Source organism: Corvus kubaryi, unplaced genomic scaffold (genome assembly GCF_017639235.1).
Source record: "Corvus kubaryi isolate FWS band 111438036 unplaced genomic scaffold, C.kubaryi_AGA036_p1.0 37391, whole genome shotgun sequence".
Classification (NCBI taxonomy): Eukaryota; Metazoa; Chordata; class Aves; order Passeriformes; family Corvidae; genus Corvus; species Corvus kubaryi.
Window position 1 is genome coordinate 7,369,371 of NW_024581130.1, and position 11,671 is coordinate 7,381,041.

General features: G+C 47.4%; 1 protein-coding gene across 4 annotated transcripts; it reads left to right on the forward strand.

The window, feature by feature from the left end:
- The first annotated feature begins 5,474 nt into the window (after nt 1–5,474).
- LOC121669342 (zinc finger protein 239-like) lies at nt 5,475–10,997 on the forward strand. 4 transcript variants are annotated; one of them, XM_042038114.1, is made up of 4 exons: nt 5,475–5,676; nt 6,137–6,352; nt 8,561–8,647; nt 9,085–10,997. In XM_042038114.1, exons 2-4 carry the CDS (start codon nt 6,340–6,342, stop codon nt 9,999–10,001), a joined length of 1,017 nt encoding a protein of 338 aa, XP_041894048.1. In that variant the 5' UTR covers nt 5,475–5,676; nt 6,137–6,339; the 3' UTR covers nt 10,002–10,997. The 4 variants fall into 4 exon arrangements, with proteins under 4 accessions (XP_041894048.1, XP_041894049.1, XP_041894051.1 ...); XM_042038115.1 differs by having other exon boundaries at nt 6,160–6,352; XM_042038117.1 differs by lacking the exon at nt 6,137–6,352 and having other exon boundaries at nt 5,477–5,676; nt 8,482–8,647.
- The last annotated feature ends 674 nt before the right edge of the window (nt 10,998–11,671 follow it).

The window sequence follows — 11,671 nt, forward strand, 5'->3', positions numbered from 1 at the left end:
GTGTGAGAGGACTGACTCACAAATCACCAAGTACAATATTGAAATCCGTCTGCGTTTTACAAATACACCGGCAGACCACAGCAAGCTTCATCAATGCCACACTCAAGGGACAATTGCAGGCCGTGATCAATGATGTTTGCCGTTTCCTTGAGGGTGTTTCATCCGTGTTGCTCAAACAAGCCCTTTTTCCTCCCACAGGCAAGTGGCAATTAAGTGACAGGAGACTGCATTATACTTCAAGCAGTCTGAAATGCCTCAGCGAAAAATATGAGGGACGACTACAGCGCTTTACTAAAAAACTTACACATTTTAAGGGCACTCTACCCTTTATACGTTGAGTTCTTCCTCTAGACCTCTAAGATTACATTTTGAGCTTAATTAAAACTAAGACATCAGTAGGTAGCATTGTTTGCAGATACAGAAAGCTCGAGAGAGTAAGATGTTTACTAGAATATCGCGTTCAGATATTTGCAAGGAAAACACTATTAGAAACAAACCTGTAAAACTGTGATGTAAATGACAATGTTACAACATAAGAGAGCACTGCTGCTGCAACCACATGAATGCAAAGCTGGGGGCACAACTTTGGGCAGAGCAGTCAGGGCACAGGTAAGCTGGACTTGGAAGGGTCTCACAGAGGAAGCATCACCCAGCACTTGCCTTTCTTACAAGCAGGCCTTTACCTTTAGATGGATCTTCAGTGTGACATTCCTTTCAATGCCTGACCATACTTTCAGTGAAGAATTTTTTCCTAATATCCAATCTGAGCCTCTCCTGGTGCAACTTGAGGCTTATTTAACCAGCGAAATATTTAAACCTTGTCTGTCTTCTAAAGATGTAACAAAACTGAGCATCTGTTGAAAGACTACTCAATGCAGTTTCCCTGGCTGCTTTTCAGGCTGCAGGGTTTCTCCAGCTTTCAGCCCTCAGCTGGTTTTGTGAGTGCATGGCCAAAGCCATAAATCCAGGTAAGGGGTAGTTAGGCAATCAGGAACTGAGGGAGTCACTCCCGTAACTCACAAGCTTTTCTGGGGATATAAACACAGCCTCCACTTACAAGCTTGCACCAGTGTGTTGGCCAGCTGTCCCGGGAGCCTTGGGAGCTTGGGGGTTTGCTCTGATAAACTCACACAGGTGTGTTCACTTGTTCTTTGTTCTAGTCTTCTCTAACTTTTTTTTTTTTCCAGTTACTCAAAGCTGGGAATGCCTCTGCTGCCCCTGGTTGATTCTCCTCCCCTAGCTGTTACACTCCTTTATCTCCACAAGAGCTTTTTTTCCTTAAATTTTACTTAGGGAGTCTTAAAATATCAGACAATGACAGCTACCCTCTGTTTTGGTGAGGGAAGGGTCCCTCTCAGGTTCCTTACATTAACCTTCACACATGTCAGCTACAGACTGCTGCTCTACAAGTGTGTGCCTAGGAAAACCCCCAGTGATCTCCCTCTGTGTTTTACAGGGGAGATTATAAATCAAATAAAGTAGATCTCTTCAACTACATGTCACTTGCCAAAGGGGTGAATCTGGTGCACAAGCATAACTTTGATTTTGCATTGCATATGTAATTGGCCAAACACACTGGTCAATTTCTTCATAAAGGGAGCAGCAGGTCCACAGATGTGCACACACATTTTCATCTTCTTCTTATTTGGAAAATCTGCAATTTATCCAGTCTGGGTAAGCTTGAGTCAAACCTAGCAAGAAGTTTGTGGCAACTCCTTGCTTGCCCTGACCATGTGTTTGGAATCACTTTGATGGCTATTTCAGTCCCAATCTGTCACAGGTGTCCTTGAGTGTCCTGACAGAAAGCTCTTCTTTCTGCACCCATTTCTAAGGCTGCTAGTAGATTCAACTCAATGCAAGAAGCCCAAAGCAGCAGTTATTAATCAAATACAAAATTAATACCTTAAGCTGGAATCCTTTCCCAGGACTGGCACGTGCTGTGGTGTGAAGAACATGTACCTCCCTGAAACACAGTGAAGGTGCCCTGAACTATAAAAAATGGAACATGACACAGTGATGCTACCAAGCTTTTGGCAATTTGCTTGTTCACTTGGTTTTTTCCATGAGCACGTGCCTAGGTTAGGGTAGTTGCATTTTAGCATTGATACAGCAACTGTTTGCTTTCCAATTTTTCAGTCAATCTGGTGTCAGTTTGCTTCCTGCCATTTTTCCCCCTGAAATGCCATGGAGATGTGGAGATACTCAGAACTCGACTGGACACGGCCTTCAGCAGCCTGCTCCATCTTACCCTGCTTCAGCAGGGAGTGGGACTAGGTGGTCTCCAGGGCTGCCTTCCAACCTGTGAGTCTGTAATTCCCACATCAGAAACTACTGGGGGAGGGGAAGATTTAATACTTCACATCCAAACCAAGGGCTGCCATTATCCGCTTGGAAAGCACTTCACTTAACTTTCTGCAGTGTTCACAAGCAATCTTCCCTAGGCTACGGAAAACTGCATGTGTTGATGGAGCTGGAATACTTGGAATAGAGCTTCCTGTCAAACAGGCTTGAAGAAGAGTAAGACAGCAAACTGTTCCCCTTGTTTATTTCTCTTTTAGCAGCTCTTCAGAGTGTTGCTGTTCTCTGCATATAAGTGATTGATGCATCACTCCACGCCAAAAGTTCTTTCAGTGCAGGTGAAAATGGTTGATCAATACCTAAGTTTAAGAAACAATCTTCAGTGGGCAGCCACAATTCTTCAAATGCCTTTATTAAACTTACTTCCTTCTATTCAGATGGCAGTTTTGCTCAGCGTAAATGAATTCCTAGAAAAGCTGCTGGGTAGGTACGGTGTTCCTTTCGGCACTACAATACCAAGAGAAATGCAAAGGTTAAGACTAGCTAGAGCTTGCTGCAAAATGGAAAAACAGCTCAGTATTTCTCCTTATTCTGTCATTCCCACCAGGGTTTTTTCATTGCTTTTCTCCAATGATCTCTCCATTCAACATGTGGGTTTGGTAATTTCAACTTGTGGAGTTTCAAATTGTGGAGTTTTTAAAGACAAAATACTTGTGACAATAAAAGCATAGAGCCTTTTAAAACTGATATATTTGCCTCGTCAAAACAAAACCAAAAATAAAGGAAAGGTGACTGTTAAATCACTAGCCAGCCTGAAGTTCAAAGTAATCAAAGACCGAAATTGCTCTGATGTAGTAAAAAAATGGAGCCAAGGCTTGACACAGTGGTGTTTCTGAACTATTACAGATATTTTGAAATGCAAGAAATTCTTTTATACCTTCTGTCTAGATTCAGGCAGTTTTTAGTAGTGATCTAGTAAATGCTGGCTTGTCATTTATATCAACCTAAAGATATTTTGTTTCTTTCCCTTTTCCTAGAAATACAGTCACATTACCTATTTTGTACACTTTATTGCTTTATGCATTTTCAAGACAGCCAAATCTTTTTCTGAAGATTTCTCCTAAATTACCAACTCTTAATTATTGAACTGTCTGCATGATAGAGACAGTATGGTATAAAAAATAACTGTAATAGTTCAGAAACTTCTGAAATAATACACAGAATGTTGACTGGAAGAAACCTCTGGAATCCAACCTCCTGCTCAAAGCAGGACTGTCACCAGCACCAGATCAGGTGAGGCAGGGCTTTGTGTGGCCACATGTCAAAAACCTCCAGTGATGGAGATCCAGCAATCAGCCAGTTTCCCCTCTCATTTTGCATACATTTATGCTTTGACTGTGAACATGGTGATCTCCAACCCTCCACACTTCCAAGCAAATGTGCTGTATGGTACAAGCACAACGAGGATACAGCAATGTGCCTGTCAGTTGCACTGTTTTGTAAATTGATGGGGTTATGTTTTCCCTTTCATTCTATTTCAGTATTCCCATCTTATTTTGTTGACAACTGTTTCTCCATCTGTACACAGCCATCGAGTCTAATGAGCCTGTATCAGTCATCACTTCTCCAACAGAAAAGGTCTTTAATGCAAATTGATATTTTAACCTTAACAAACAGAGCCTCAGCATGACAACGCTGAACCCTGTTCATTTGTCTCTTACTGCAGTTCCCATACACCAGGGTACACAGTGACTAAGGTTGCTGACTAACATCGTTTGTGCCCTGCTAACAATAGCTTGAAGTGAAAAGGGAATCTGGAGGCTTTCAGAGTATTTTTCACTACGTTAGCAGGAAAGATTTTCAGATTCCTGAAAAAACACCTCTTCCTTTGTCATCATGTGGGTCCTCATCTCATGGCCAACCTGTTTTGTACCACTGCTAAGCACAAACTACGTGCACTGGTGTTTTAGCTCCTGGGAAGGCTGGGCAATTTTCTGTATTATCACCTGGGAGCAAAACCATCACCCATAAAGGCAGTGTATTCATCAGCTGGGATACAGGGGCGAAGGTGAGAAGCAACTTGGTTTTTTACGGCCTCGGGAAACCCATCTGCAGTCTCCTGCCTGTGGCCACAGGGTGGCTTCCTCTGCCTGCAAACCTGCTCACGGTCCCCGGGTAAGGTGGCAGGGAAACCCGAGTATCCCCATGCCTCAGCAGACCCTTTCCCGTGTCACCTGCTGTGTGGGGAGAACTTCTCCAGCATCAGTGTGGGAAGAACTCAAGCGAACACCCAAGCTCTCACATTTTCCACCACATTTCATGAAAACACGCAGAGTCAAATCCCTTCTTCCCTCCATGTATGAGTTACCTGGAGAAATTAGGAAGAGCAGACATCATGTTGTAAAAACATCTGTGTAAAAACATTTTATTCTACTGGGGAAATTCCAAATAAGACAAATGAATCCAGAACAGTGACTTCCTGTCTCTTCTCCCACCTCTCACAGCATGGTGTCCTCACATGGAACTGCTGTGTGTCCTGTTTTCTACCACTGATACCTACTATACCCCCCATATCGGCTGCTTTCCCTTCTGCCCTGAAGTTAAGCCTGGCAGTGCGATGTCACAGCTCCTGCTTGTTCTGTGGTTTAAGTCCAGCTGGAAACGAAGCATCACACAACCTCTCGCTCAAGCCCCCTCTCTCCTCTTCAGCCCGGTGGAGTGGGGAGGAGAATCAAAAGCAAAACTTTTATGTTGAGATAAGAAGAGTTTTATAATTGAAAACGAAGTAAAACGCAATAATAATATCATAATATAAAGGGGAGGGGGGGAAAGAGTGATGCACAATGCAATTGTTTGCTATCCCCTTCCTGAACCCAGACTGGCTCCACTTCCAGTTAACTCCCCAGTTTATATACTGGGCACAAGTTCTAGGGTGTGGAATATCCCTACAGCCAGTTCTCGTCACCCATCCCGGCTACGCTCCCGCCCAGTTTTCTTTCGTGCAGCTCCTCACTGGCAGAGCATCACACACACACATTTAAAAAATCCTTGACTTAGGATATAAACACGACTTGTAGCCGAAACCCAAGCACCGCTGTCATCAGCATTATTCCTCGCGCTGAATCCGGGCGGTGTGGGGCTGCGGGGCGGGGTTATCCCGGGAATGCGGGGGGGTACCCAGGGCAGCGGGGCTTATCCCGAGGCTGGAGGGGTTATCCCGGGCCGCGGGAGGTAATGCCGAGGATGGTGGCGGTACCCCGGTGCCGAGGAGAAGCCCCCCGGGCCTCCCCGGTTCCCTGCCCGCCGCCGCCCCGCCCAGGAAGCGCCCTTTGCCCGCGGAGCAGGATCCGGAGCGCCGGGATGGGAGCAGCCCTGCAGGTAGGCTGGGCGCTGTCCCCGCCCGCCGGGATGGGGGCCGGGGGCGCCGGGCTTTGAACCCCCTTCCGTGGCAGAGCCTTTGAGTGCCGGCCCTGCGGAGGAAAGAGGCGGCCGGAGGAGACGGGGCAGGGCCGGCTTGTCCCTTCTGCCGCTGCCGTGCCTGCCTGCATCCCGTGCCGAGAGCGCAGTTCCCCCCGTTCCCGTCCGCCGCACAGCAAAGGCCTGTCCTTCCCCAGCTCCCACCAGTGCTTCTGATCGCACCAGCTCTGCCCCCTGCCCCGGCTCGGTGGGAAACCCTCGTCCCCTCCCGTTCTGCCTCCTGTCCCCCCACCCTAGTGTGTGATCAAATCTGACAGCGCAGGGAAGGGGGCTCTCACCACACCGGGGGGTGCAGCTGCATAATTAACAGCTTTCGGTGATTCAAAAAAAAAATGTCATCACCTTTTGATTTTACCGCAAGCATTATCTGCCCCAAAAAAATAGCTGGGGAGAGGAAGATTTGAACGTCTTCTTAAGGCCGTGGGGAGAGCACTCGGCTGCTGGTGGCACATCAGGAGCACAGGAAGCTGGGAGTGTGGAGCTCTGCCCTAGGATGAGTCCCAGAACCTCCACACCTCGCTATAGCCATGGCAGGAATACAGAGCTGGGTAGTCGGAAGAGAACATGAGTAGCCAAGGTAAAGAGCGTCCATTGTAGGATCCAAATGCCAAAACAGGCTATTACAACACTAAAGCCAAGGCCCCAGGAACAGTAGGGTTTGTCTGCAGAGCCTCCCTGAGAAGGTCCAGATTGGGTACCCTTCATACCTTGTTTTAGTAAAGCTGTGGACATTGCCTACAGGAACCTCACGTTACACAGATGATCTCCCTGTTTTGGTTTTCACATTCAAGCAATAACTCAATACACCCAAGGATATGCTTCTGCTAGTAACAGATGAAAGTAGTGCCCTTCTTTCACAGACACATGATTGTGATCCTGGGAAAGGAAGAAGTACTTTCTTCGTCCAGACTGCCCTATTAGTTGTATAGAAGTTATCTGTTTCCTGCCATAGCAAATCTGAGCATAGCAGCAGTGTCAGTGGCAGCCTGAACTAGGAATTTGTGCTGGGTCAGGAGGGAACTCTTCCTTCTACCTTGTCTGCCTGCTGAGATGCTCCCCAGGGCAGTGGTTGTTGGGCATTTGTCAGATGCTGGTACCACCTCTGAAATGCTGATGGATTTGCTCCCCCAAAGTTCCTGTTTGTTGACAGCTTTCAGAGCAAACCCCTTCTGTTTGGTGAGTTGCCTGGGGGAGCTGTCTGTGTGTGGACACGGTTCTGACTGCAGCTCTGGCGCGGGGGCTGCCCATCTGGTGCCCCTTGCAGCATGTAAATAGCTTGGGCTGGCTGAGCTGCCAAACTGTTGCAGCAGAAATTCTCAGGAGTGGCAAAATCCTGAGAGCTGCAGGGCTGCAGAAAGCAACCTCCCTTTATATACCAGCTTGGAACTGCTGGAAACAATCCATCTGCAAGGGTGGTCCACTTCAGCTTTCAGCAAATACTTGAAGTAGGGACTCAGATTAAGGCGGTTTTTTTTGCTAAAGCTTCCTTTTTGCTCATCTGTTTATGTTTTCCTTCTTGATTCTGCAGCTCACAACTGCAGCCTTTTTCTTTTGCTTGCTCACTTTGCTTCTGTCCAGCTTTGCCACAGAGAATAAAAGACTTCAAGACTGGTGGTTTTGTAATCCCTGGCACCTGAGGTCCAAAACTGTTCCGTTCATCTGAGCTGTCTCCTTGATTCTGACACCATCCAGTCCCTTATTCCCATCATTAAATAGCTGGTGGTGGATGAAGTGGTCTGGGCACCCATTAGTTTGCAGTGTTTTGCCCATCTGTCCAGTAAGTCAGTTCCATCTGGAGCTTGAGTGGTTGTGCAGCATCTTTGAAGTGATAAAAACAAGTAACTCCAAAGATTGAAAGGAGACAGGGGGGAAAGTAATGTCTTAAATGCCTTAAAAATATCCCCATGAGTGATCTCAGCTTTAGCTGTGGTGCACGTCGCTCCCTGGTCCTAGATTTATCCCCCTGGTATCCCTTTCCTGCTATCTTTGATTCTTACCTTTTAAAATAAAATGGGATCTTTCTTACCATTCTATTTTCCCTGTTCTTCTGCCTTTTCTCTTCAGCAACTGCTAATGCCAGCCTTCTTGGTGCTAACTGCTGATGCTTACTGTTTGGCTGGTTTTGGCCTCAAAATAGTAAATACTGACAGAGAAATTCTTGTCTTGGGTGTTGATGGCATTTGCAAGGGCAGCCTGCCCAACAGTTGCATTCATGGTGGTTGTTGGAGCTCAGCAGGGATGCCAGGCTGGGAACTGGCAGAATCCAGCCAGAGTAGACAGGACATCAAATTGCTTTTTTGTTGGGTTTTTCTGCCTCAGCCTGAGAGTCTTGGAGGAGAAAGAAGAGATGAGATAGCAAATAAGAAAATCGGATTCTGGTGTCTAAAAAGTAATTGTCTCTGTAAAATACTTTTAGGAGAGTAATTAGACTTTTGGCTGTTGTTATTGAAGAAGTGTAAATATGGTTGGCTTTGGTCTTTTCTGACACCTGTATCTATGATTACTGTCAACCAATTCCGAGCCTAGCTCGTCTGGTGCATGTCCTAATGTGTATCACTTATCAGAAGAGGGGCAGCCTTGAGTCTCCTTTAAAGAAAATATCTGACACCAGATACCTCAGTAGTGCACAAGATGTCCCTAAATGTTAGTTGTGCTCAGTTGACTCCATTCCTTTAAGTAACCACTCTGTTTGTTCCCAATATTCAGCAGGGTCAGTGGATTTTAGGACAATATGACAAGCTCTGAATATTCAGCTGAGGTTGCTTTTGTTTGCTCCTGCACGAAGGGTTCCTGATTGTTGAACCTGATGTAACTGCACAGATGGACCAGGGAGAAGAACAGGAATACAAAGCCTTGGAGGAGACACATACAGGTGAGGAACAAGTTATATAAGTCTATAAACACAGAGCAAGTGAAATGTTCTTTGGGCTGCCTCAGTGCTATTTGAGCCACATTATTTTATGCAGGTCACATTCAGACTTGCTCTTTCCCCCTCAGGGAAGGCAGTCTGCTTGTCTTTCTCAGCTTGCAGGTAAGGGTGTGTAGGAAGAGGGAGTATTAAGAACGTGTGAAGGTTTTTTGGGGATAAGGAGACACCTGTAGCATTGCCCTTGGCTCTCCTGTTCATGGCATGTCTGCTCTGGGTCCTATGATGAGGCTACAGAGCTTCTCCAGCTGGGTTGCCATTTGCTCCCAGTCTTCCATTTATTGCTTCTCCTGTGTGGTGCAAACAAGGCTCCCTAAGGTAACAGCTTGCCTGTTTGCTGTGCCAGTTCCCAGTGGGAAACACAGTCGTATTTTCTTCTCCAGGTGGTGAGCTGGGGCCCCTTCCAGATCACCTTACAAGCGCTTATCTGCAGGACGCCTTGGCAGTGGGCTCCAGAGGAGGAGAGGAGCAGTTTGGGGACAGCCATGGAAGTCAGCGTGGTTGCTCAGAGCCTCAGCAAGGTGGCTGTGAGGAGGAGGAGGAGGTTAAGCTGCCCTGTTCTGACATCAGCCTGGTGAAAAGGCAGGGGAGAAGGGTGGCAGCCTCACGGCGAGCCCCTCGCGTGGAGCGCCCCACCATCTGCCCGGAGTGTGGCAAGGGCTTCAGCCGGAGCATCCACCTGCTCCAGCACCAGCGCATGCACACCGGCGAGCGCCCCTTCCTGTGCGGGGACTGCGGCAAGGGCTTCAGCCAGAGCTCCCACCTCGTCCAGCACCGGCGCGTCCACACGGGCCAGAAGCCCTACACATGCGCCGAGTGCGGGAAGAGCTTCAGCCAGAGCTCCAACCTCCTCAAGCACCAGCGCATCCACACGGGTCTCAAGCCGTACGCGTGCAGTGAGTGCGGCAAGTTCTTCAGCGACAGCTCCACCTGCATCAAGCACCAGCGCATGCACACGGGCGAGCGGCCCTACAAGTGCCCGGCCTGCGGGAAGAGCTTCAGCCAGCACTGCCACCTCCTGCAGCACCAGCGGGCCCACGCCGGCGTCCGGCCCTACGGCTGCGGGCAGTGCGGCAAGCGCTTCGGGCAGAGCTCCGACCTCATGAACCACGCGCGCACCCACACCGGCGAGAAGCCCTACAAGTGCAGCCAGTGCGGCCGCGGCTTCAGCGGCAACTCCAACCTCATCAAGCACACCCGCATCCACACCGGGGAGCAGCCCTACCGCTGCTCCCAGTGCGGGGAGAGCTTCCGCTTCCAGCCCCAGCTGGTGCGGCACCAGAAGCACCACGCGGAGTAGCTGGTGGAGAGGAGACCACCATGGACCATAGGAAGCTGGCTGGTGCTGGGAAGATACAAAGCTGCTCCCTGGACATCTTGTATGGGACATGAATTTTGGTGGAGAGAGCCCTCAGAGCCTGTCCCTTTTTTTACTTTTTTTTTTTTTAAACTTTTTTTTGGTTGGATTTATCCAAATCTGTCTGTGAGCACTGCCCAGCCACTCAAGCCAAGAGGGAGGCCACTGCTGATTGAATTAAATGAACTAGAGCACGTTCACTGTGGTGCAGTGGTTGTTGTGAGCCTCTCTTTTGGGGATGAAGAACACAAAGGTACTTACTCAGTGTGGTACCTTCAAGGACACAGAGAACATAGAGACATTCCAAGGATCAGTGTCTTTTCCTGTTATTTCTAGTGGGGAGTGATTTTTATCCCAGGATAAAACAGCTAAAATTTGTACCCGTTTCTTGTACAAGCTGCCTGTGTTTTCCCTCACACTAAGGCCACAGGATGATTGCTTCCCATAGAATCCATGTCTCCCACATGCCAGTAGTCTTGCTTTTAGATGGTGTTTGCATCTATTTATCTGAAACCCCTGCAACGCTGTGCTGGGTCCCTCTGCGTGCATGTTGTGGGCCCAGCTGATGCTCTTTTGGGGCCACATCTATGAAGCAGTGCTTTTGCTGGGTTGTATCATCGTTAAATTGACAATTCCACAAATCATGCTGCCATCTGACAGCTTAGCCCTCAGAAGCACCTACCTTAACCTCCTAATAGGTGTTTCAGAGTTTTGTTTAGGCGCTTTTGTGGGTGGCACTTTATGAATGTTTTTATAAGGCTTTAAAAAGTATTTAGGATGACTTTTTCAGTTGTGGTCTTTTAATTGTCTGATGAACTGAAAATGAACAAGAAAATGATGCACAGAAAAATGATGGCATTTGAAAAATAAGCTGTGTCAAACTGATTTTATATTAAATGTTAAGCATTTTTTCTTGCATAAAACTTTTAAATTCAAACACTACAGTTTTGAGTTGTTAATGATTACAAAGGGGTAATTATTTCTCGACTGATTCTGAGAATTTCTGTGATGTTTTTGTGAGTGGTTTTGACAATTTTAATAATGACTTTCTAAGGAACATGAAGGAGACAGGATTCTGAGAAAGCAGAAGGATCTGACCTCTGGAGAGGTCTTCTTCACTTTGAGGAGGAGAATACTACTACTGGAAGTCTGTCCTTAATAGGATTTCTAGCTCAGGCAACCGCTTGGTACGGGGGAGGAGGAGGGAACTGGCAGTAATAACAAAGATGTTAATATCTCTAGCATGGAAGAACTCCCTGTAATGAGCGTGGCAGTATATACTGAAATGCCTGTTCCACCCACGAAGACAAACAGGGGAAGAAATCACAGTGTGCTTCAGGCAAGAAAACGAAGCAATCAAATCTGTTGTGCTGCAGAATTTTTATTTTCAGCACCACACACAGGCCTGGTGCAAACAATGAGCTTTCACACAGGGCTGAGCTCCCAAACGGGGGAGATCACTTAGGGCAAAGAGAACACCCAACGTGAAGAACACAGGATCCTGAGGAAACCAGCAAGCTGTGACCAGAATATGACTGGAATTCCTGGCTGAGTAATGTGGATACATCCATGCCTCCCTTAGCCACCAACTGCTGCCACAAAGAGCACAGCTT